The 27,881-nt window shown below is 39.4% G+C and overlaps 1 protein-coding gene across 3 annotated transcripts in view; it reads right to left on the reverse strand.

Moving 5' to 3' along the window:
- The window catches only part of LOC309692888 (thyrotropin-releasing hormone-degrading ectoenzyme-like), a 275,261-nt gene that overhangs the window by 212,772 nt on the left and 34,608 nt on the right, over positions 1-27,881 (reverse strand). For all 3 annotated transcript variants that reach the window (XM_082511733.1, XM_082511735.1, XM_082511734.1), the window contains exon 3: positions 14,989-15,265. In XM_082511733.1, the coding sequence (XP_082367859.1) occupies positions 14,989-15,265 (277 nt within the window). The remainder of the gene's footprint in view (positions 1-14,988; positions 15,266-27,881) is intronic.

Below are 27,881 nucleotides of genomic sequence, written 5' to 3' on the forward strand. Positions count from 1 at the left end.
AGAATGAATGTCTCTGTCAGATGAAGCTGTTTTATCACTTATGAAGGGGACAGAGGGATGTTTTTGTCATATAAAGCTGTTCCTTTTGGAGGTTTTAGAGGAGGAGGATGGAGGGATCCGAGGATTAATGTTTCTGTCAGAGGAAGCTGCTCTGCAAACAGACAGCAGCCTCTCCACTGCCTTCAGGCTCAAACAAGGGTTTTAATATGAGAGCGATGCTGTAACACAGACATAGAGAGCATAGACAGCAACTGTTTGTAAATATAAAAATATGCATGTGCTGCTTCCTGGATGTATTTCATGCCCAGCACATTCATTGTCTGTAAATAGAACCACATCCTGTTTTTTTTTTTAAACGTATCATTCAAGCAAGACAATCTCACTCTTAATCTGAAATCTGTCCTTTCACAGTGTTCGGGATGATTTTGGCAGCTGATGTGATGGAGTCTTCGCGAATTATCTTGGTGTAACAGCGTGCATACATTCAAGGAAAGAAAAAACATTCAATATTTAAACATGGGGAAAATGAAGGTATTTCATCATCACGACTGCTGAGCCCATTTTCTTCTTCACAGTTTCCTGACCAGAGCTTGTGTGCCATTATTCCCATCATTGAATCATAATTAACTGCCTAATTGTTCCTTCTTTCCACTGATGTACAACAGGTTTTCACTGATTCTTATTGTATAATTTAATTTTTTGTTTGGTATAATTGGAATTTGATTCTCATTGAGCTGCAGATGTCATTTGCAAGTGTGTGTGCGTCAATGAGACTGTACCACATGACTGTTGAGGAAGAGATCAGTTCCAAAATCACCTAACCCTAACCCTACATTTTACAAAGATGTAGTAAATGTATCTCACCCAACCAAAAAAAAAAAGTCTCTATGGGTGGAAGAACATCCTCACGTATGCATTCATATTCAGATTGTATTCTGTGTGTAGGATCACACAGGAGTGCAGCTGATGTCACACCACATGCACACAGGACATGTCGTAATACCATTCAGGCTGAGTCGTAAATAGGATCGTATTTTAAATTATGATTATGAAGAAAACAAAAAACTTAATGTAAAATAATTTTTGTTGTGCACTGATTTCCACAGTCTAACGTTATAAATCCAGTGCACCTTAGTTTCTTTTTTATTCTTGGCATCGAGGACTTAGAGACAAAGAGATTAAGTCCACACTAAGAGACTGGTGGGCACAGGACCTGCACCATCAGTATCCTAGGACAGAGCAGTTTGTATTCCCTTCAAGGATACACCGACTTACTGATCAGTTGTGATCGATACCTAGATATCAATATGGATTCATTTTGGTTATGTATTTTGCCATAATGAAAGATCCACAGATTCCCTGACAGGTAAAACCTGACTTTTATATATTTGGAAGCCAATGCGAGAATCAGAGGAATGAGTATGTTGACACACAACTCCAGATCCAAACTAATTCTGCCTGAAATATGGTTAAAGAAAAGAAAAGAAAAGAAGAGAAGAGAAAAGAAAAGAAAAGAAAAGAAAAGAAAAGAAAAGAAGAGAAGAGAAAAGAAAAGAAAAGCTGACACTGAAGCCGAAACACTCCCACCTGTCTCTAATGTTGCACTTATGTGTTTGTTTGTGCTACTGTGATTTGTGCAACAACCAGCTGCTCCAAACAAAAAGTCCCTGGTGAGATTAACAAAGTTGCATGCATTGTATGGTGTTGTATTATTTAACCCACCATGTCACAAGCATCATTTGAGTCTCAGGTCCACCATATCTCCAACAGCACTGTCATGTCCACTGGGATGGCAGCATAGCAGCAGCATAGAGTTGCTCTGTTCATCTCCCTCACCTTTCGTGCTTTAACCACTGAAGCCTGAGGCTATGTTTTAAATTTCCACCTGTTAAGCGCCCAAAATTTTAGGCAGTAACGGCTCCACAACTGTTAGCCTAAAATCAACAGACTTTCCATCTATGGCTGAGAGACACAAGGGAAACAAATAAAAAAAGAACGAGTCTCTTTGTATCAACTTTAAAGTCATGCTGACATTAAAAAAACAAAGTACAGAAGAATTAAATAAAAATATGTCCATAAACATTGATGTGATTGAACCGAAAGCAGCAAATCTGCTGAATCATGAGCCGTTTTATTTACAAGGATGTACGAGAGAATAAAAAGGATGAATGCAATTGGCAAAGTAAATAATATTCTGTTGGCAGTGATTCCCAAGACAATTGGGAGAACTTGATTTAAATTAAGCTTTAAACAAGTAAAAACTTCCCAATCCTTTAAATCAGCTACAATCAAATTTCCTTCAATCATCTCTCAGTTGTTTTTTAATAAAGTTTTCTGACAGAGTGCAGATAATCTATTTTGGCTGCACAGAGTCTACAGACGCTAACTGAGCTTGCTAGCCTTGGCTAATAACTTAGCATTCCACTCTCAACCAAACATTTATCACTCCAAAATACACAAACAAAACATCACACACATCCAGTTTACCCTGATTGCTCCAATACTTCATTGTTACAGAAAGCATGTACAGGCCTTTAGTGGAAAGCTGAGTATGTTCTAACGAGACATGATTGCCCCATGATATGACAGCCGCACTGAAGCACACAACTTTTAACCTCTATCTCTCTTCCACAGCATGTCTTTTATCCTGTCTTCCTTCTCTCACCCCAACCGGTCGCAGCAGATGGCCGCCGCTCCCTGAGCCTGGTTCTGCCGGAGGTTTCTTCCTGTTAAACGGGAGTTTTTCCTTCCCACTGTCGCCAAAGTGCTTGCTCATAGGGGGTCATATGATTGTTGGGTTTTTCTCTGTATCTATGAAGTGCCTTGAGGCAACTTTTGTTGTGATTTGGCGCTATATAAATAAAATTGAATTGAATTGAATTGACTAAGTGGTTGGGGAAAATACTGTAGCTAACAAACTGGACTCTGGTTACTCCGGTAAATATGTTGCGTTCTAGTGTGATCTGTGGCTTTTGAGTCTTTTGCTTTTTAGAGTTTTTAGTTTGCTTTTCATTCTTAACCTTGATCTTTAGTCTTGATTACTATTGTAGGCTGTTATTTCTATTATTGATTTCAGAGTAGAATGATTAGAGTCACCATTCTGTTTTCAGTTCGCTCTGGTATCTATTTGTCTATCCTCCTTTGTGTTCTCTCTTAGATGTTTTCCAGTGTAGTTACTTCCTGTTTTATTTTTGTAAATCCCAGGCTCCTGTGTTATTCATTTGATATTACTTCCTTTGTATCATTTAGCTTAATTAGTTTCAGGTGTTCCTCATTCACCACCTGTTTCCTCTTCACTTCATTGCCATCAATGTGTCTGTGTGTGTACATAGTCCCAGTTTCCATCCGACCTTTGTCAGCATGTCTGTTGTCCTGTCCTTGTGTGTTCCCTGTTTCACTGCGTTCTGTTTACTTTTGCCTTATGGACTTTTGAACCATGTCTCACATAATCACAATTTCACATTTTAGATGTTATGGTAATTATTAATTCAAAATAATATTTTCCCCAGAAAAGAGGGGTTCAGACCTTCTTCTCTTGCATATAATTTCTACTAATAGTTGATAAATAAAATGTTGGGGCAGACTCCGGAGGTTGGTAATCAAAATTTTTGGCAGCCAAAGCAATGCATGGAGGGTCGGGTTGCTGCATATAAGAACTGTGCACACTGTTCATTTTTATTAAATATGATGGTGTTAAGTTACAGGTTAAGCTTTTTATATTTGTTTGTTTTTGTAGAAATAGTGTTATAATGTATTATCACTGTCATTTAATGCAATAGTGAAAATAACAATAAGAAATACTAAATCCTTGAAAGTAAAAGCCTAGTTATTTTTGATTTGCATAGCTGTGCACTGCTGACTGGACTGCACAATCCCTCCACCTGGATGAGTGGAGTTTTGGAACAGTTTGGCCTCCCGTACAATTTTAGGGGTTGGTGAAAGGGCTTTCATTAGGTACACCCCTAGCCAAAGGCTCTACTTCTGAACGATTACTGTGATTGTTGGTGAGGGTCCACTTGCTCTTGTTCCATTAGACTGAGGGTGCCTGGAGGCGGAGTCTTCTCATTTATCATATCTAGCATTCATTGCAACAAACTCCAGGAGCTCAGCCAGCAGGGCCACATCATGAACATTTGCTACGATAAAGACCTCCTGAAGGTAACTCCAAGAAATGCATGGGATACGTGCACAGCCTTTGTTTTCCTTTATCTGCTTCTGATGAATATGAAATAATGGATCTATATTTAGTGCTTTTGGTGAGCAAAAAAGGAAAGTACAAAAATAAAGATAAATTTATTCATTACAAAGACTAAGACAAGCCTGACTGATTCTCCCTAACATCACTCTACACACAAAACACACTCTTATACACACACAGTGTTGGAGGCTGGTGATGGTTATAAATGACCCAGATAGGATTTGTCATTAAAACAGCATTTCACTAAAATTCTCTTGCAGTAACAAGATGACACAGGCGGAGCGTGTGTATGTGTGTCCGTATGAGAGAGAGAGAGAGAGAGAGAGAGAGAGAGAGAGAGAGAGAGAGAGAGAGAGAGAGAGAGAGAGAGAGAGAGAGAGAGAGTGTGTGTGTGTGTGTGTGTGTGTGTGTGTGTGTGTGTGTGTGTGTGTGTGTGTGTAAGAGAGAGAGAGAGAGAGAGAGAGAGAGAGAGAGAGAGTTGGAGTGCTGTCCTTGAGTTTCTGGCAGACGAGATGGATGAGCTGTAATTACACTGATAGAGTGATGATTGGAGGAGAGGAAAAAGAAGGAGGATGAGAAACAAGGTCGTGCATGTATTTGTCCTTGCATAAGAACATGGACATGTGCATATTTCTGTTTTAAATGTTATGGCTGTTAAAGGATGATGGGATAACAGGCAAGTCCAGATTTGACTTTCAAAGCAGAAACAGGATAGACATGATAAACACTAAAGCCCAGAAACCAAACTGCAAAAGTAGCTGGAGACACAGACCTGTGGGTGGACTCAGCCACAACATTTGGCTACAGTCACTGGTCTTGTTCTTGGTTCCGACACTGGCTCAAATCTCGAGTTTTTATAACTCAGGATGATTTTTTTAAAGCACACCTTGGAATGTGTTTAGCTTACTTGGATGTGGATTGAATCGTAAATGTAGAGATGCACAGTCAGATTTTGATCCACCATGCAATACAACATGAAAATGATCCCAAACACACTGACAATGCCTGATATAAGAACATGCAATTAACCCTTCTCCCCTAGCAGGTCCTCAGCTCAACTCGACTTGACTCAGTTTTTAGGGATTACTAGGCTGTAGTATCTGGTACCAGGTACTTTTTTAGTACCTACTCGCCCGGGGGCTCCAAACAATCTGAGACAAAAATGTGACATCAACAGACTGCATGCCACCAACTGGACAGTCAGTGGGGATCACTCGATGAGTCAGGAGAATGACACCTTCAGAAAAATCCAAACTGAATCCTGGCAAAGAGAGAAATCGCTGCACAGAAACCAACACTGTGGTTCAATAATGAGGTGCTGCCACGTACCATTGGTTTGGCAGCAGGTATACATTGTTGTGTTATTTATGTTCCATACATTGAGGTGGTTGAGTGGAGTCAACCCAAGTAGGTGCTAGTGGAAAAGTCACAAATGTAACACTATCAGTCATGGATTGGCCTCCCCAGAGCATGGACTTTAACATTACTGAAGCAGTGTGTGATCATCTTGACAGGCAGTAGAGCAAAATGATGAAAAAACAGACGAGCTTTGAATGTCCTTTAAGAATCCTGGAGAAATATTCCCGAAGACTACTTAAAGAAATTTTAAAGAAGTCTGCCTAAGAGAGTTCAGGCTGTGCTGAAGAATGAAGGTGGGTATACCCAATTTTGGCTCTCTTTTGCCTTTCCACATATGTTTACACATGTTACATGAAGGGTGACTTTTGCACAGTACTGTACATGGTTCTAATATATTTTCAGGTAAAACAAAAAAAAGTAATAATCTGTATGAGCCACACATGAATAATAAATTACGTTGCGTTGAAGCCTTAAAGGAGTTTTCTAATGGCAACATAGTTCACAAATAAGAGGACTACAAAACATTACGCTCTGTGATTTCCTGCACAAATATTTGCCTTTTGTTGAAAATCGACATTGCAGGAAGGTGGGATTGATGTTGGAGAAGCTCAGGGAGTCCATGTACCCACATGTGGCAGTCACAGATTGTTCACGTGTGTCTCAGATTTGGTCCACTGGCTTTCTAACACATTGAGCTAAATTGACACAACTCCAATGAGGAATAAGAATGTAATAAAACCATGTCGACCTGTAAAGAAGCAAGCTAATTATCTGTTATCTCAAGACACCAAAATGGTATCTGAAGTTCACATCTTAATTACCATGTCATCCCCAGATAAATGTTTCAATCCGACTTAATTACATCATATTCGGATATTAAACTGTTGTCTCTATATTTAGACTTTAGAGTAAATGATTTTAACTCAGCAGTCCTGATACTGCGATTTAACCACAGCATTAGCTTGAGATATTAAGCATTGTTGTCTTGCGACAGCATATTTAAAGTATCATTTTATCAACATGACAAAGTCTGTTAATGTCAACCATGATGATATTATTGCCTCATTATATCAAGTTAAGAAGGAGCTTGTGTATTTTGTTGCTGAAAGAAGTACTCTAGCTATTAGCACTGTGGCTCTACACTGTAAAAAAAATGTAATATAAAAGTATTTTACTGTGTATTTTACAGTTTTGTACTGTTCTTCTAGAACATCATTAAAGTTACATAAATAGACTGTGATTTTACATTTCAAATGTAAATTAACGTAAAATCACTGTAAATGTAATAAAACATAATTTTCTTGTTTTTTAAATGTATTTGTCTGTACATATGCATATTTAGATTGTTAAAATACATTCACAAATGTATCATAATTTCACAAATATTTGTCTGTTATTTGAAAGATTGAACTGTTAAATTCAAATGTAATGCTATGGAACCAGTAAAAGCGAAGCTCTCAATTTACCGGTCGATCTACATCAAATAATTAAGTGTGCCTATGCCAAGAGGCACACTTATTACTATTTCTCGGATTTATTATTCTTCATATTATTATTATTATTATTATTATTATTATTCAGTTTCCGCCTGAAAATTTGCAGCGTAACTCGCCCCACAGTTTTGAGACAAGGTTCACATATGTTATATCATTTTGTGCGACTGGATCTGGAATGGTGTGTTATGATTTTTGGTGTTTATGACTTTTATAGTTTTTTAATATTAATATTTTTGTGAAAATTTTCCCGCGCTTATGTGCCGCACAGTTTTGAGACAATGGTTACATATATTATATCATTTTGTGCGGCTGGGTCTGGACTAGTATGCTATGACTTTTGGTGTTTATGACTTTTATAGTTTTTTATATATTTAGATTTTAGTGCAAATTTTGGCCCATTTCTAGGCCCATGAGAAAGATTCAACTTTTGGCCCCATAGAAACAGATTTCATTTGTGGTGTGTTGGCTCTCTCTAGTGGTATGCCGGGAGTAGTACGGCCTGTCTACCCATATTTGCGTTACCGTAGTGACGAGAATATCAATGGCGCGCACAGCCTCGCTGCTTTCAGGAGCCATTGGAAGTATTAAGGTTGCTCGAACCATTGAATAGTTGCGGTAAGGGAAAGGGTGTATGCTTGGTGGAAAACTCCATATCCCACAATTCATAGCACGCCTCTACCGAGTGAAACAATGGCAGCTGCCACTTCGTTTTTATATTCCTCTTATTCGTGTTTCTAGGTCACAAAATAAACTTTTAAGATATTTTCAGGCGAGAATGTAGCTGTCTAAACTTCAAATATCTGCTCGTTTTATCAAGACTTCCCATATTAGCAACAGTTCTCTCTATGTTGCTACTAGCCTGCTAGCTAGCTAGCACGGCTAGCGCCGCTTCGCTCGAAAGCACCCGGGCTTGGCTTTCAGTGAGGCAGCTTACACTCGTTTCACCCCCCGATCGCTCACAAATAGCCTGTGTCTCCGTTTATATGGGCCAATGATTCATTTATTCATTTTAGTAATGGTATAAACAGTGAAAGGTGGTTGTCCAGATGCTGGTCAATGTGGAAAAATTAACTGAGTTGCTTGGTGGTGGCTAACGCGGAGCTACAACAGAGGGCAGCTAGCCACTGGTGTATGACAGAAAGGGCATGCGGGGAAAGACACATGCGAGGCGGCCGCCGATAGACCGGTGGTGGCTAACGCGGAGCTCAATCGTGGATAAGGGAAACCGAAGGCAGGAGAAGCAAGCGGCTGCCGGTCGGAGCGTCAGGTTAACTGAATTTCAGGTAAGAACTTATGAACTGCACTCTATTTGGGTCACATATAAACCGAGTTTAGGTGTAGTTTATTTTCGTTGTGCTGACTTTTTACAATCACTTACTGCTAGCTAGCACGACGGAGTTTCTATACAGCTGTGTTTGCACTAAGTTACTGATGTTGAACTTTATGACAGCCTCCCCTGTCATTCTCTCGCCTGTTGAAACTTCAATCACGAAACTGACCAATGATCGGCTTTTCTCTCGTTTGTTTATTGCGCTAAACAACAGCAGCACATTTAAGCTTGATAAGCTGTTGTTAGAATTCATTTGATTTTAATTTCTAGTATCAGCTGATGTTTGCTGGAGCCACAGCTGTAAAAAGGGCTGGTCGAAACCAGGAGATGTCCTTACTGAATCATCAGAGCTGAACTGGTGATGGAGAAACAGGTTTACCTTTTAGGTGACATGAATGAGTTGAAGGAAAGTTATCAACTGTTTCTGAGAGACAAATAACACCAAGCTCCTTTTTTTGTGTAGCTGACAGCTGGTAACTGTGCAGGGGCGGGTCTAGCAAAGCTTTAGCCAGGGGTCCATGTAGGGCATTAACAGGGAAAGGGGGACACAAAGATATACTTTTCTTTCTTGCTCTCATATAAAATATTTAGCTTTTATTAAATAGATATCTGAATCTTACAACCAAAGTTTGTATACTAATACACAAGATTGGCTGTAGACCATTGTTAATCATTCATAACACTGTGTAAAAATAACAAAAAACAAAAAGTGAATGCAAAAGTGCACAAATATTTATTTTACATGTTTGATGTGTGTGGCGGCCGTGGTCTGCAGTGCTGCTGCAGGGGAGGTGGACCCACCTGAGCGGCATCTGCAATCACGCCTCTCAGGCGTAAAGTCTGTGCTCTCTCGGCTGTTTTTTTTTTTTTGGTGTGTGTTGGGCTGTGAGATGAAAAGCTACAGCCGGCTGTGTGGGTACAGCAACCATGTGTGAAAAGTGGTCAATAAAGTAATGCTACAAAGCGTGTTCATGCAAACATTGTTGGGTTTGCCGTGGTACAATGGGACTTTGTACCACGGGCTGTACGAAGTCACCTCATCTTTACACAAAACTGTAAGCTGTCATCTGTGAGGCGCGAGCGGTGTTTGGTTTTACCATAGATCATGGTGGAGAATGGCTGCTCTGCTGAGTTTTGCTCTCTGTAGCCGTATGAATGGCAAACTACACTGATTAGCAGCGGCATAGGCACACTTAAAATTTCTTCTGAAATTTTCGCTTTCTAGTTATTATTATTATTATTGTTATTTAGGGCCATTGTGGCTCAAGAGTTGGCAGTTCGACTTGTAATCAGAAGGTTGTTGGTTCGAGCCCCGGCTCGGACACTCTCTGTCGTTGTGTCTTTGGGCAAGACACTTCACCTACCACCTACTGGTGATGGCCAGAGGGGAATTATAAAGTGGAATTGTAAAGCACTTTGAGGGTCTCAAAAAGCACTATATGAATGCAATCCATTATTATTTAAACCAACTGTTAACTGTATATTTCTGTACATTAAGTATTGTTATTCATATTGCCGTATTTTTTGACCTTGTTTATAGGTAATTTCATTGTTTAATCACATTAAAATGTTCCTAATTTAATGTTTAAAAGCACCTAAAAAAGGCAAAATCCCATGTAAAATTAGGGCAACAAACTGTATTGTCATTACTGAAAATAACTGTATTTTCATAAGAAAGTTATTTTTTGTTATTTTATGGTATTATTTTGGTGCCCCAGCTGCCGGAATATTACTGTTATTTTAGGATTTTTTTTTTTTACAGTGTAGAGATGAAAACGCATCACAGCAACATCAGCAGAGCAAGGCACAGCAACAAAACTAGGTCTTTTTGCTATTATACATTTATTTATAGATGATTACTATTAGTTTTTACAAATAAATTTACATACACTACCAGTCATGTAAAGTCCTGACAGACCTGCTGAAGAGTTTTTCTTCTGCATTGTGGATCAATACTGAAGTGAATAAAATATGGAAATGTCTTCAAAGGACAAACATGTTAACAACTGGAAATTTGTTTCAAATTGTAGGTTTCTTATTTGGTTTAGAAAAGCTCTGCACACTCCTCAGTCTCTCAGCCAGCTCCATGAGATTCTCTCCTGGAGTTTCTCCAACAGTCTTGAAGAGACTCCAACACATGCTGAGCTCTTGGCAGAGGAGTGTCTAAAGCAGTGGAACCTCCCCCCTTCAAGTATAATTGCCCCCTGGGGTCCTCCCAAAGCTACTGGGCTGCAGTATTGTCAGCCTGTCAACCCAATGCTACTGGATGACAACATGGAAAGCAAGAATGCTTGAAAGTAACTACTGCATTTACTCAAGTGCTGCACTGTAGTACAGTTACATTTAATCACCGTGGAGTTAGGGTAGCTTGGAATGAGTCATATTTCAAAATAATCCACCACAACTTTCTCCTGATTGCCTGCTCCTCTGTAAACAGAAGATTTGAATCGCAGGTCAATGAAGCACACCAGAGATGTCCACATAAGAATTATTCTTTCTATGACATCACACTCAGCTAAAAGTTGAAAAACCTGTGACAAAGTTATTACTAATTCTTATATAAATCTGGCCAAGGTTAATATGACAATTCACTATTTTAAATTAGTAGTACTAATGCTAATCTTATACTTTGTACTCCTTAGACATGCTTGACATGTTCAATAACTGGTATTGCAAATAATTTAAAATAATAATATTTGATACAAATCTAACATTTTGGGATATAATATATATTGAGATAACCGGGATTAGTACAAAAAGTAATAAAACAAGCTCCAGCTTTGAAACAGAAGCAGCTTACTCATTCATGAATCAACGACTGATGCAATAATAACATTGAGTATTGCTGCTTTTCTTCAGTACAGGATCTAAATGCCTCTTCCGCTGTTATTCTCTGCTGCCATGTTACCTGTAGCGGGACAGAGGAGAGTGCAGCGTTCCTTAAGCCAATTTTCAATGCTGTCTTTATTTCTGATTGAATTTTTCTGATTTCCCACAGGCCAGCCGTGACTGGTTCTTGATCCCCTGTAAGCCACCGTTTAAAAAGTAAACAAACCTGGAATCGCCCCTGCTTGTTGGCTGCTTTTCCTTCACTTTGCCATCCAACTCGTCCCAAACCATGACATCTGGATTAAGACTGAGTGACTGTGGAGGCCAGATCAGCTGCAGCAGTACTCTAACTCACTGCAGGTTTTCATTATGTACGTTTGAAAAGTACTTGACCTTTGTGTGTTAAAGCACTGATGGAGTGTTTTGGTTGTTTTTTTTTAAATGAATCGAGCGATTGTCATTATATAGAAATGTCCTAATCTTTAAATTCCACAAATTTTGATAAGGATATCAAAAGTGAGGCAACTTCTGTTGTGATTTGGCGCTATATAAATAAAATTGAATTGAATATATTGCTAACTATAACCCACTCCATGTGTGAATAATTATGGTTACAATAATGTCAATAGCATCTAAAAAAAAAGCCAAAAACTGTTTGCTTACTACATACTTGCATATCTGTTGGTTCACAGCTCCTGTGTCTTCAGTCTAAGACGTTTTGTGTTTGAGCAATAATCTCTAAGCAAACTAAAAATTTGGAATAAAAATGAGGCAGAGGAGACGACAATGCATCAGGTGCTGTCATTGTTAATGATGGAGATTTACTGCCAGTTACACCGCCTGATATAGCAGACCACAAAGGACACACTTTATGGCACCTTTATGATATGTAGACCTAAGATAAAGCAACAATACTTTAAACTACAACATTTGGTCAAGTCCTAGATACGTTTCACATAAAAAAATGGCAGAGATTGAGCTTAAAGCAAACAGCACCAGCTAATGTCACAATCATTTACTTTCAGCTTGACCCCAGACTACACATTCAGTCTATGACATGAAGCAGATTGACGGAGTTGGTGCTGGTCAACATGAATAAAGGCGACTCCATGTGTCATGATCCTGGGTCTTTTGACCCAGCGTTTTAAGTTTTGAGTTTATTTTGTTCATTAGGTTATCTAAGTTCATTTGTTATTAGATTCCCCTTGTGTATCCAACCCCATTAAGTCTCCCTTGTCCTTCATGTGCTTCATGTCTGTGTTTCTTAAGTTGTCATGTTTGCGTTTCATTATGTTTCCCATTTTATTTTGAAAGAGGTCCTGTGTTCCTGCATTTTTTTTTACTCTTCCCATGTGGAACTCATGTCTTGAGTTCCGTCAGTGTGTTTCCTGTTTTACTTTCACAGTCTGTCCTATGTTAATGTTTCTAGTTTTGCTTCCCTTGCCTCGTCCTGCCTAATTACTCTCAGCTGTGCTCTCTTCCCCCTCGTTGTCCCTCAGTTTATTTAAGGCCCATGTTTCTCTTTGTCAAGGTTGCGTCCTCCCTCATAGCTGTGTGATTTTTCCCTGTGGCTCCTTGTGCTTTAGTTTTCCTAGTTTAGTTTTGTATTGTTTTTCGTGTCCCACTCCACACCAGCAATAAAGCTGTGTTTTTTGAGTTTACTTTTTGTCTCTGCGAGTTTGGGTCCTACTCTTGCCTGCACACAGCCGTATTGTGATAGAAGGACGCAACCCTGACAAAGAGAAACATGGGCCTTAAATACACTGAGGGATAACGAGGGGGAATGAGCCACAGGAGGAGAGCACAGCTGAGAGTAATTAGGCAGGACGAGACAAGGGAAGCAAAACTAGAAACATTAACATAGGACAGACTGTGAAAGTAAAACAGGAAACACACTGACGGAACTCAAGACATGTAAACTTAACAGACTGGGGAGACAGAACATAGGGACCTGAAAAATGGAACAGAAAGGCACAGTAGACACAACATGAACATAACAACGCCACAGGGGAAGAGTAAAACAAAATGCAGGAACACTGGACCTCTTTTAAAATAAAATGGGAAACATAATGAAACGCAAACATGACAACTTAAGAAACACAGACATGAAGCACATGAAGGACAAGGGAGACTTAATGGGGTTGGATACACAAGGGGAATCTAATAACAAATGAACTTAGATAACCTAATGAACAAAATAAACTCAAAACTTAAAACGCTGGGTCAAAAGACCCAAGATCATGACACCATGTTTATGGAAGTTAAAATGTTTAAACATGTTTAAACATCAGAGACACATTTGGCCTAAGTTGGTACTGGTTGTTGAATATGATAGCAGCCGCAATGCTGTGAATTTTTTGGTTTAATAAAATTTTATCCCAAGACTTGGTGACTGGAGAACAAAGAATAAACCAATTTTAACTGACATTTTCACTTTTTTTCAGAATAGGATCCGAATGTGAGGTCTATGTGAGTGCAGGTAAACAGATGCTCAGACAAAAGACAAACTGGATATGTTCATCACTGTACACAAGCTAACAGTGGAAATACCAAGGTAACAAGACACAGCTGAAACTAATTAAGACAAAACCAAATAAAGTCAAACCAGTGAAAATGCACAAGGTAAAAAAGAAACACACAAAATGGGAATCACAAAACAAAAATAAAGACTTGATAACACGATACAACGGGATACTGACGAGGCAAGAAAAAAATATTAAAACATGGAAATGAAATATTGATAAACCCAAAGTCTTCATAGCATAAAACTCCCAACAAAATAATAAAAATAAAAAACCAAAGAATATAAACCAAACCTCACAATGACAGAACCACAGGCCATTTCCACTTTTCCACTTTGACTTTTTCCAAATGATAGGCTCAGGTAGGATAGGGTTACCACCAAACATTCTAGTCTCACAGATATCTTCATAACCACATTTAGATAGCAGTTTATTTATTTGCATGAGCATGATTATGATACATATTGGCACTAACATCACTGGTAAACTGCTTTAATTATGTTGAATTCAAAAGTGATATTCTGTCCTCCTCCTTTTCTCTGGGTACACTGAAATATAAAACCCGTACTCCCAAATCAGGACTTCATTATGCCAATTACTGTCTGAAGAAAACGGTTGTGCTCATATTTAGTGTCTTAACTCCAGAGATTAGGATTCAATGATATGAAACTTAGTCTGGAGATTAACGGGGGGCTAAAATGTGACATTATGTTGAGAGAACAGACTGCTGTGTTTCATGTTTTATACACACAGGTTTCATCATAAGAGTTTTTTCTCTCAGCCTCAAGACAAACATTAGTCCCAGAAGAAAACAGAGCAGCAATGACAGAAGAAAAGAAGAAAGGGGCTGCCACCGAATCAACAACATTTGGTATTTGGTACATAATGAGACCATTAAGTCAAGATCACAGCAGAAATGTTTTAAAAAATGAATTAGAGCACCACAAAAGCTTAATTCCCACGCTCTGTGAAAAGAGATAATTCAATTTAGATCATGAGATTGTTATTTTGCCTCCATGAATTTAGTCTGGTGTCTATTTATTGTGTTTATTAGACGTGTTTACCTTTAGGTGCGCTCGTTTGTGCTTCTTCTCTCTTCGTTTTATTTTTTACGCCTGTAGCTGTGAGTCTGAGTTGTGTTACAAACCTCATGCTTTCTGAAAATAAGCCATCACTAGAAGATATATAACTTCCTCAACAGGCTAATACAGCATCAACAGCAGTAGTGGTCAGTGTTTGTGTGTTGGGACTGACCGTCACGCCGCTGTCCGTCTGCGTCTCTCTGTAGGTGAAGTTGCAAACAGCCCAGGCCAAGTAGTACGTGGACATGCGAGGCGTCCGGGCAAAGTGATTGGTCAACCAGCCGTCCTCATCCGACAGCGAGCTGCTCTCCACCGGCATGTTGGACAGCGAGGTGTACTGTGGGTCGTGGCGGAGGGTGAGGGAGAATGTGGCCTTGTAGACAGGTTCATCAAAGCAGGGGAAGGCCTTCCGGGCGTGGATAGGACTGAACTGAGTTACTGCCAAGTAGCTATGAAAAGAAAAAGGAATAAAAGGATTATTACCAGAAAAAAATTTTGGGTAAAGATTATAGAAGATGACTTCACCAGTGAACCACTTTCATTTGGGAAATGGCAAACATGTATGAGTTCCATATAAAGAGCTAAATGTGAAGGTAATACAACCCTTAACAGGTCACTGGCAACGTAGCTGATGTTTAGCGGTAAATAAACATAAAGAATGAGATATCAGCAGTTATGAATGCCAGTAAAAATGAAAGAAAACACCTCAACATCGACAAGTAAATGGAAGTGCTTTATACAGCACCGGAAAGCACTTTACAAAGCTCACACAAATTCATACAATTCTTTTGTTCTGCACATGCAGGACTAACAGGTCCCAGTAACTCAGGGATGCATCTTTTTGTTTTAGTGGGTTTCAATATCCTCCCCAAGCATGCTTTGGCTTGCAGACTAGAGGAATAAAGTCAAGATGAGTGGTGGCTCGAACTACCAACCTTTAAATTAAAATATGACATGTTGAAAACTACGGCTAAAATAACAAGACTGACAAACCACAGCTTCCTGAGGCCTCTCACCTCATAATCCACAGACCAATGTCTCATTGTTGTAACTATGTCACTGCTGGTGTTGTTTCTGTTGGTGTTGCAGACTGCCACAGAGAAGAGAGATGTCCAAAGACACAAAGACTTTTTCTGTTATGAATTAAAGGCAATTTTGAAAACAAGGAAAACTGTCCTCTATTGTGTGGTGTGATTTCTTCCCAATGCTTCTTCCTCTTTCTTATAAACTTCACTGATTTCTCCTTTCCTGTTCAAACCAAACTGTCAACCAACCGACATTCAGTTTACATATCAAGTCAAGAGTGCTGTTGGCATTTTGGAGGACTGCACAGTTGGAGTGCAGTCCTCCAAGTCCAGTAATCTTAAGAAGCAGAGTAGGTTGTTGTTGCTTTGACTTCACCTGCTTTCAAAGTTAAGAGAAAAAAGATCTGAAGGGAAAATTAATTGCTAGACCAATGCATTCAAATTGCAGTCTTTATTAAGAAGTGTATCATAAAATAGGAATGATGGGCATGACCACAGTTCTAAAGCACATGCAAATCGTGTACAGCCACATATCAGTGAACGGAGTACACGCCTTTTGGCATGTGGTCATGTGGTTCAAAGCCCATCATATACATGTGTTATGATGATCCCGATAAAGGCCACAAGCCAAAAGTAGGCATAATAATTGTACATCTTATTGTGAGACTAGTATTCTCTAAATTGTGGAACAATGTAGGCTTTACACATTATTTTATGAGCCCAGTCATAGGAATGGTGTACGGAGGACCACATAAGACCACAAAAATTTTAAATAAAAGACAAATAACATGAATATAACATGGGAGATGCACAACAGATTATTTCAGAATCAGAAGATTTTATTTATCCCCAAGGGGCAATTAAGATACAACAGAGCTGCATGACGTTGAAGATAAGGACAGGGCATAAACAGGCAATAAGAGTGAGATAATAAATACACAGAATATACAGTACATACAGTTTTAAAATTACACAGTTTAAAATTAAAGTGACTGAATTTGACAAAAACAGGAGAAAAAAACACAAGGAAACTAACAAAGTAAAAAGAAATGAGAAGATGCCATTAATGTCCAATTTATGCTTCAGCGGAAAATCTACGTTGACATAACCATGCCATCACCTTCCACGCTGATTAATCATTGCTGGCGGCTTCAACCCGACCTGCAGATACATTTCCTAGGAGGGGGAAGTTCACATTAAATGGAAGGTTACAACATTGGGTTAAGAGGGGTTTCCAGTTAAAACATACGTTAAAACAAATTTGCAGTCTAATTAGGTTGAAGCACAGTCCCTTTATGTTGCCACGAGTCTTTTTTACTTTTATTCCATTCTTCTCTTTTTCTCAAAGTCCTCTCGTCCTCCTCTTGATCCTATTTTTCTCCCTCCTTTCCTCTTTCATTCAGTCTAACTGTTTAACTCTTTCTCCATCCATGCTGGGGCGTGTGAATCCATATATGTGATACCTGAGTGAATCACAGCAGGCTGCTGTCATCATCATCAACGCAGGAGAAAATGTGCTTTTTAAAGCAGCTGGTGAGGAAAAATGGCTGCTTGTTGTTCCACTACAGCTGCTCCTCATTTGGTTGAACACTGCCAGGGTTCGACTTCTCTCTGTGTTCAGGTCGACTATCATTTGCATTGCCTCTAATTGGATCCATTTCAGACCAAAGCTAGCTGTTCAGCCAGTGTTCAGATCGCTCCAGTTTATGACAGTTTTTCCCTGTAATTTTGGTGCATTGTTTCAAACCAAAGGCTCAGTTTTCATAACAAATTACACAAAAAACTCAACTTTATTTTCATGTGCATTGTGAACAACTGTTGGTCCAAAACTGCCAGTAATTAAAAAAAAAAATGAAATAAATTATATCAAAAAAGGCAAATTAATTATTATTAATATTATTAACAATAATAATAATAACAATAATAATAATAATAATAATAATAATAATAATAATAATAATAATTATTATTATTATTATTATTATTATTATTATTATTATAATTATAGGGTTTTTTTTGTTTTGATTCTTATAGGTTTAGGCATCAGTTAATGAAAATTGCACAGTGTCACAAATTGCTAAGAAAAATTAAAAACAGGACCAAAAAAAAATGTATCAATGGCTAAATGAAATTTAGATTTGAAGAAATCAATTGGAAGACTACATCATTTAAATTCTAAATATTGATAAACACATAAATCCATACAGATATCATTTTATGTTTTGTTGGATGTAATGAAGAACATTTTTGTTTCAGTCCTCCAAAGTTGTCTTCTTTTGCTCCCAAACCTTTGCTTTAATGTTGAAACTCCTCAAAGTCTTGAAGATGACTCCCACATGCAGTCAAACAGCTGAGTTGAAACAAACCAGATATTTTTCTCTACAGCTTCATCTGCATCCAGAGAACTGGAATATTCTCTCTGGACAGCTTGTACAACATGAACAGTCATGTTGTCAGAGGTAAAGTCCACAGCCTGAATGAGAGTGACTCACAGAGGAGTATAAATACATTTTACACAAAGCAAAAAAAATAAATAAATAAATAGGACTGCTGCACTGTAGTCTGATGAAACCTCGCGTAGCTGCTTTTCTTTTTTTGCCTCAGGGCAAAAGCATGAAGCCAACCTGCTGTGTCTCCTTACGTGTAACATAGTCAAACTTGTTGTAAAGCCCAACAGAAACCAATTTCTCTTCACTGGGAACAAGATTGAAAATACTGGGACTTCCAAATGCTTCACAGCTGCTCTTAGGCGTTTCGACAACCTTAGTGTTGAAACCTGGCTTTGAGTTTCTCTCTCAGCTCTCCATTTCCAGCCTTACAAAGGCTGCTCTTTATTGGGGATAATATGAGAACAGATACTGTGGGAGTGAAATGCTGAGATTCTACAAACTTATCACTGCATGTCCCGATGATGCTGTGACTTGTTTGATCACATATAATAAACAGTAAAAAGCCCATAATAATAGCAAAGATGAAAAACTAGACTAAGCAGCGATGTTTTGGATGGTTAGTGAAGTTAAGATTGTTAACTTAATTTATTGATGTTTTTGCCCCCCTGAGCATGGTTACTACATGGCTGCTCATTTAAAAGGTCATGGCTCAGACAAGAAAAGAAAAGTACATTGAGAGCATAAACTGTAAAAGATGGACCACCATGACATTAGCCATGGATGTTTAAATCACTTCAGTTCTGGTGTAATCGGCTGGTGGTCAGAGAAAAAGGACAAAGAAGTTAGACAGAGATTAAGGAGCCTAACGTGGACATTAGAGGAACTGCGTCAATCAAACATGAATCGGTGAGGAAAAGACCTAAGAAGTGCCCGATGTGCTGTCAGATGCCATAAAAAAAAGCACCAAAAGCAACAAAATTTCAACCCAGAGAGCCTCTGAGCTGACACCATCCAGACATGAGTATTAGTAATTCACGTGTTGCTGCTTTCTCTGAAGTATTTGCTATAATAATGTGAATTTGATGTTCATATTAAAACTTTAGTTACTCTGAAAGGCGTTAAACTATCGGTGAGCCTGAGGGCCACACGTGCTTTTAAAACCTTTTAGAGTCTGAAACATACGTTTACTGAACAAACTGACAAATGTGTTTAAAAAATTAAGCACATGTTAATTCCATAAATGGTTTTTAATTTGTATCGCATTTGCTAAATCGGGCATTTAAACAAATGTTTTAAGATGTGTTGTGCAACTTATTTTGGTTTTTCTGTTGATGAAAAGCTGTACATATCAAATAAGGGGTTAAAAACTCGCCTAAAGGTGCACTATGCTTGAATTGTTCTGTATATAAAAAAAACAGGCATAATGACAACCGAATAGCTTTCTAGGATTCATCTCTTTTCAAGAAACAAGGCACACAGCACTGCAGCACATTGAAAGGATGAGAGGTTCAGCCAACGCAGCAGAGGCTTGGACCTGGAGACGTAATATTGAAGGGCTGTACGTCATCACTACAGAGGAGGTGCAGATAATTCATTCATTTCACTGCATTCAGTCGCTGAAACTGCAGTTTAGGCTCAAATGCTCAGGTTGTGTCTGAAAGCCTTTGTACACCATCACATTAAACATACTGTATAACCAACGCAAGAGTATCACAGTATATCACATTCTGGTGGATTATTTGCCTGTCAGGAGTTTACAGAACCTTAAACAAATATTTTAATCTCACCATCAAAGAAGTAAAAACTGAGCCTGACATTCCTGTTTTTTTTAGATTAAACAATAAGTAAGGCGAAAGGCATAAATAAAGTGATTTGGGGCTATTAACTATTTAAGATTTCCTTTTGCCGACTCATCCTCGTTAATATTCCCACAGAGGAGAAGCGAAGTGCAGTTATTCTTCCAAACTTTGCAGCTATGCAGGACTAGGGAGAAACACCAATTAGCCCCCAATTACAAGTTATCTTCACTTCACCTGCTTTTATTTAGAGAGGGCTAGCACTGACCTTTCGATTAGTAGACGACCTGTACCACTACCAGCTAACTTACTGCTAGGTTACTTTGTCTAACTGCGAGGCGGGAGCCTCTGCAATCTACAGCGCTATCGATTGGAACTGCTGAATAACATGCCTGGAGAGAACAAAACATACATAAATGTGTATTTGTGCAAGCACATACACAGATGTAAATCTAGGAGGCTCACTCACATGATAATGATGACACTAGTTGTCTTTTTTTCTGCAGCAGCTGACTGATACTTCGACAGCATCAGTTCAGGCAGGCCACAAAGTTCATCTTAGAAGAAATTCCAGCCAATGAGCTGATGTCAGCGCCAGCCCATGACCACTGGCTCAGCAGGTACCTTTTTGCATTTCCACTCCCTCAAGCTGCTCTGCAAGCTGCTTTGAAACCCACCTCAACCACAGCTTCCCTTCCATGCAGTGTATCTGTTCTCACTGATCCCTCCTCTTGATGCTGCTGCTGCTCTCCCTGCCTCCTGCTTTCCTGTGTGTTCATGGCCTCCCAGCCACCGAATATAAATAAGTGCAATTGAAAATAATCTTTCTGTGATGTGTAAAAGTGCCTAAACACAAAGACACAAAATAATCTCTACCAGCTGCCAAATCTTTAGCGTTTAACGATACAAATCATAGCTTTCCCTTTTAACCCCAATTTGCTCCATTTGCCTCCAAAAATAAAATTAAGTCATTAAGCGTGGTTGGTTAAGCAGAATTGCAGTGGCTTTAAATTACCCGTGAAGAGACCCTTAATTTAATTCATCATATTCGAATTTGCCCTGAACTTATCTCCTCCCTGGCTCTGATTTCAAAGCTTCAACACACCGAACTCACGCCTTGGAATAAATCCATACAGAATATGTGATGGTGTCATATGAAGCTGGATTTTGTTTTAGTCTTTGAACCTTTCAAACCTATCAAAGGAGAAATTTAAGGTGGAATCAGGGTTCAGGGGGTTAAAGGATAATCCTCTGAAGTCAGAGCCGACAGGTCGGCCGCCTGCAGGGAGAAGTTTTCACGGGGAGCCATTTTTACTTCGGCTTTTTTCAAGTTTTTGAAACGGCATCTACGGCGAGATAATCCACAATAAACACGGGCAAACTTTCTGTTTCCTCTCGATTTCTTTTAGCCGAGCTGAATGTTTCCATATCTGAGCTTCGTTACGTTTGTCTGTCAGTCACCTGACAGACACAGGAATAAGCTAAAACCTGAGGAAATAATCCCTGTGAAAACTTTGTTATCACAATGGTGCATTTTGCTCCTGGAGTTTGTGAGAGGAGCGATGAAAGGAGGGAAACAGGAGGAGGAGAGGACGGGGTGTCTGTTGCAATTCAGGTGGCCTAATAAGAAGAGAGGACACAAAAAATCCAAAAGGAAGATGATAAAACAAAATTGTTACTACCAAAAAAAATGGAAGGAGGAGAGGGGACAAAGATGAGGGCTGGAGCAGAGTGTAAGGAAGGAAGGAAGAAAATGCAGAAAGCAAAAGGCATACAGGAGACAACAGAGGTAGAACCAAGATGAGAAACAGCTGTAACAAAGCAGTTTGGATGCTGATTGAAAGAAAACAAGAGGGGGCAGACGATGAGAAGTAGACACTTGGAGTATTAGGGCTGGGAGAGGAGAAGGAGAAGGAAAAGACGTTAAGCAGAAGAAGTGGAAAAGAAAAGTGGAAACAGGAGGTGAGGAGAAAGGAAGGAAAGAAAATTGAAGAAAATAATCTGACACAAGCTATGGAGACATGATGACCGAGGGGAGTGGACGAAGGGAGGGAGGAGGTGACGAAAGGGAGACAGAGAGAGAGAAACCGGGAATAATAAACAGGGGGTGAGCGGGGCCGACTGGAAGAACGAGAGAGAGAATAATGGAGAAAGCCTGAGAGGGACGAGATAAAGAGAGTATCTATTAGAGAGGAGGATGAGTCTGTAACGTGCACACACACACACACACACAAACTCCTGCTTTAAAACTCAATGAAGCACCAATATTAACACACACACGCACACACACACAACACTAACGTGACACCCAGCAGGTTGCCAACAGTCACTGCTGCCAAAGTAACGCTTGTTGTAACAGTAATCCTGATTGACAAGCAGGCCTATACCGTTGCCCTGGACAACGACAACAGATAAACAAACACACACACACACACAAACACACACTCATGCATTAATGCATGTGACAATGCGTCGCCTCCAGAAACGCACATGAGATGGAAATATTTTCCTGCTGTAATGTTTGCCATTATATTGTCTGGTGACACCACCGAAGAAGAGAGCAGGTGTATGAATGACACATCGAACACACGCACACACATAGAGGAGAGACAGAAACACACACCTCATTTAGATTCACAGATGTGAGTGAAGGGGAAACTGTTGAGTCAGGTGCTTTTCACAGTGAGCGTGTTTCATTTCTATATCCATCCCTCACACTCTCCATCACACACAAACACACACCCACACTCACCAAACTGGACACAGTGATCTCTTTAACCAATGTCTCAAATTGCAAATCCCCTCCTTCATATTGAAAGGACTGCTGTGTATATGTGTGTGTATTGTTGCTGCTATACTTTTACACAGGAAGCTGCCGAAGAGGCTGATTCATCATCTTCGGTGTAAAATATGCGACTGATGGGTGAGGCAGTGTGGCTGGGTGGAGGTGGGGGCGGGGCTTAGTTTGTCAGATTTCAGTTCTCCAAGTGTATTTAGGTAACAAGAAAGTAGGAGGCAAGGATGTACAAGAAAATAGGAGATTAAGATAAAAATGATAATTAAAAGGATGCCGATAAGGATATCATCATCTGGCTTCCTGCTTCTCTCAGTCGTACTCGGGCTGTGAGCCACTGGAGGTACATGAAAGCATTTTATAAAGTCATGGAGAAATTCAGCAAGAGTATAAAACCAAAGAACATCCTTCTCTCAGCAATAGATGATTTTGAGTTCTTGGTGAGTTCTCCAATGCAGGAATCTGATTGGTTGTGTTACGAGGCATGCGGTTGTGCAGTAACGACAGATCACAATCCGATTTCAGTCAGGAACCCTAAAGTCAGAGGAACGTTATTTCCACATGCTATCATATATCTGGTGGTCTGGATCTACTCTGGGATCTCCCATGACCTTCCACTTGCAGGTGTGCTCCTAAATGCCTTCACTAAGTTGGCGTAAGCTCCAGCACTGAACAGAACCGCCACTGTATCAGTGCCACACAGGAAAACTGATTGTGAGGCACAGAAGGAGGAGCTGGTGTGAAGGTGAAAACATGTTCACAACACTGTGCAACTGTGCAACAGATGCCCAGGCTTTCTGAAGGTCTTAAAAGTTTTTCTTTGGACATGGACTTAACACAACACACTGCCCACAAGTCGACAATCTACCAAAGAACAAAATTTAAATTGTAGCTTTATCTTTGTTATAACAAACCTGTCACAAAACACAGTTTGTTTCCATTTCTTTAGTTGAAAATATGAAAAATGTCAAAGAGGCTCTGCCATGGTTTGGGGCCACATTTAAGTCAGTGGTGCGTGAGATCTTTTTAAAACTGATGGAATTATGAGCACACAAAAGTACCATCAGATTTTGATCCACACCATCTGGAAAGTATGTCATTGGTAATGACTTCAAAACACAGTAAACACAGCATAAAGGAATACTAACAGTCATGGACTGGCCTCCCCAGAGCCAAACTCAAACAACAGAATGGAACATTATTCTGCTCACCTCAAGAAAACCAGCTCTGCAGCTGTGGATGGAGGAAGATAATAATGCTTGTTAGGTAAAGTGTGATCAGCTGTGTGATCAGCTGTGTGTAATTACCTGCCTCAAGAGTGTCACACAATCCTCAAAGGAGAGAAGGTGATGATCAGCTTTCAACTACTGCCATACATGTAATTGAGAATAAAAAGGAAATAAAGAACAAGGGAGTGTCCTGCGTCCAGGGCATTTTCAAGTTTGGGCAGGAGCTGAATAGACCATGTTAAACCTGACAAAAAAGGGGCATTATTACAGTTATTATTATTATTATTATTATTATTATTATTATTATTATTATTGTTGTTGTTGTTGTTGTTATTGTTGCAGCAGACAAAGAAACAGACACAGCAAACAGAACAAAAGGCAGGGATATCCAAAGAAGAGCTTTGAATGTGCTTCAAGAAGCCCAGCAAACTATTTCTGAAGACTATTTAAAGAAAGCCACCTCAGAAAGTTCAGACTGTGCTGAATAATATCAGTGGTTGAACAAAATATTGATTTTCAAGCTCATTACAAATGTACAAACTGTTTTTGCCTGGTGTACTAAATTTTTAAATATGGTTGACAGAACAATTTGATATGACTGGATGTAGTATGACTTGTACAAGGTGTCTGCGTGTGTTTAATGATGAAGAACCTGTTACTTGGCAAATTTTCTGGGTTGATTTTGAGATGAAGGACTTCATTCTTGAATCTACATGAGATCAGAGAAAGTCAACGTGAAGTGAGCGGACCTTGAGTTAACCTTTCCTCAACTTTGATGTGTGTGATTGTAATTACTACCAGTGTGAGCGTCTGAAATGTTCTATAGCAACCAACCATTAGCTACAAATCGATGCATGATGCAGGAATGTGGACAAACCTCCCTCTCCCTGGCCACTTCTTCTTCCAGGGCAACAGTCTTATTGCGGTTTATGAAATAGTGAGGACATTTAATCTATTTAATGTGTTCCTGGAATTTCCACCTTCCACCATTTGCATGAACACAATTTTTCCATCAGACCATTTTCACGTCTACTGATTCATGTCCATGTACACAAAGTGAATATTTTCCACTTTTAGAGGGCCAGAAGTCTGCATTTGGAAGCAGAGGAGTGGGTGGCATCATGAATGATTTCACCACTCACACCAGAGACCATGGTTTGACTGCCAGACTTGACACATTTTTTTTCATATTCTATTTTTTTGTAAATGAGCTTTGTCATGAATATTTCACATTTTGCTATGAGACTGGGGTCTCCTAGGGAATACTGAGGTCTTCTCAAGCCATTCCAAGAGGCATAATCTCCAGTGTGTTGTGAGTCCGCAGCTGCTCCTATATAGACAAGTCTGATAAACCTTCCATACAAGGTGCCCAAAAGGCATTCTAATCTGATGTCCAAACTTACTCTTTTGATGGAGAGGAGTAGCAGCTCCACTCTGAACTCGTCCTGAATGGCTAAGCTGATCACTGTAAGGTTGAGCTCAAAACCTTTTTTAAGCAAGCTTATTTCTGCCACTTGTATCCAGAGTTTCTGACTATGAATAAAGTAGAATAACCAAGCAGTCAAAAGCCCAAATAATTGTTGTAGTTACGTCTAGGACCCCAATTGTACTTGTAGGCAGGCTACAAACTTCAAGCAACTGTTCACCAAAAGGAATAATCACTCATGAAAGATAGAATAATGCATTTGAACACAGAAATAGTCCTTGTTCTCATCCTTATACACTGGGAACAAGGATCATGGAAACAGGCAAACAGGATGACGTGACAGAAAGTTTCCAAGTCTTTATGTGGGGAAAAAAAAGTCTACACCACAGAAGAACCTATAATGGTTACACAAATCAGGAAAATGAGCATTAGAATCTGACAGGAGACAGGTTATATACACACTGTGAGCCAATGAGACACAGGAGGGAGCAAAGCACAGGTGAAAAAGACAACAGCAGGTGAAGCCAGTAAGGTGGGTCAGATAATGAGAGAGGAAGGAAAAGAACAGGAAGCAAAAGTAGAAATGGGATCACAACCAGATAAAACAGGAATCCAAAACTCAACATAACAAAAACCTTGGCCGTGGAAGGCATCTCTGCCACCGAGTCAGGCTGTAAATTACACAGGTGTCTAACCAGATTTGACCTTTGATATATAAATGTCACTACTCCCTCATTTTATACTATTTCAGTAAAACTTAATCACAATGTGAATGTGAAATCTTGAGTCATTGCCAAAAACATTTTTTGCAAGCTCACAGGGACCTTGACCTTTTACTATGGAATGCTAATCAGTTCATTGTTGAATTTAAGTGAATGTTTATGCCAAATTATATATCAGCAAATATCCCTCAAGGCATTGCTGATATATTGCTTTCATATAAGAATTAGATGCAGGATGGTCAGTGAGCTTGACCTTCGTTGCAGAGGCTTAAAAAGTAACTCGTGCAAAAATGCATTATGTCCAGATCAAGCTCCGTGCAAGCATGTGAAGGCAGAAGCAATTTTACAAAAGATAACATGAACGTTGACCCCATGTTAATGTTTGCTCACTTCTACTCAAAAAAAATATATACATATATATTTTTGTAAACTTCAGACAGGAATTTTTCATCCTTCCTTCCTAAGAATTTTATAAGTTTTATCTTGGGTGCCTTAAAAAAGAGGTGCTTATGATTTAAAGCTTCTGTCGAGACAGCACAACTCACCACAGATCACGTGTTTTGGCTTCATGGAATCCCCATGGATATCGTTTCTGATCGGGGTCCTCAATTCACTTCCAGCATGTGGAAGGAGTTCTGTTCTTCGATTTGAGCCCAGATTAGTCTCCCTTCTGGGTTTCATCTTCAGACTAATGAGCATACCAAGAGAATGAACCAACCCTCTGATGTGCAGTATCATCCAACACATCCACCTGGAGCAGTCAACTGGCCTGGGCTGAATACGCTTACAATTCACCCACTTTATCTGCAGCTGGTCTCTCACCTTTTGAATCATCTTGGGGGTATCAGCCCCCTCTGTTCCTATATGTTGAAGGTAAGTACTTAGTTTCTTCAGTGCAGAACCAGCCTTCGCTGGTGTCGTTGGCTTTCAGAATCAGAATACTTTAATAATCCTTAAGGAAATTATATGAGGAGGGATGCAGGCGGCAACCTAAGAACCTCACTATCGTCCAGGCTGAAAGGTTTGGCTTTCTACAAAAAAATGTTCCTTTACATATGAATCTGGCAAATTCTCTCCAAACCTTGTTGTAACTAGGGGTGGGAATTTAACGCCTAAATTCCACTTAATTAATTTGAAATAAAAAAATAGCGCGTTTCAGAAAAAAATAATGCATTTAATCACACTTTGCATTCCAAGCAAAGGGGAACTTTTGTCAATGCACGATTTCCTGGTATACCAATTACATCGATCCAAACATCAGAGCTACAAAGATTCAGAAGGAATCGCGTTGCTAGGACAGATCAAATTTTTTCTTTCAAAAGACTACTTGACGGAAACCTTGATAAAAGCAGTGTTTTGTGCAAACTGTGCAAAAAGGAGTTTGCATGCCACCAAAGCACTTCAACCTTGCGGTACCATCTAAATGCAGCAACATGTTGCAGCGAGCACAGAAACTGTGGGAGCTGTTAGCACTCGTAGCACGAGTACCAACAAAAGGTGTTGGCAGCCCAAACTTATTGAAATGACAGGCTTCAGGACCAAAATCAGTAAGTCAACATCGCACAAAGTTACAGATTCTCTCGGAAAATGGATTGTTCTGGACTGTTGCAGGAACAGTGTAAAGACAAAGAGCTTCCTCCCCTCTTCATTGTCTTCAGACTCTGATTCAGATGAGGAAGCCCT

The sequence above is a fragment of the Aulonocara stuartgranti genome, assembly GCF_965226115.1.
Source record: "Aulonocara stuartgranti genome assembly, chromosome: 17".
In the NCBI taxonomy this organism is placed as follows: Eukaryota; Metazoa; Chordata; class Actinopteri; order Cichliformes; family Cichlidae; genus Aulonocara; species Aulonocara stuartgranti.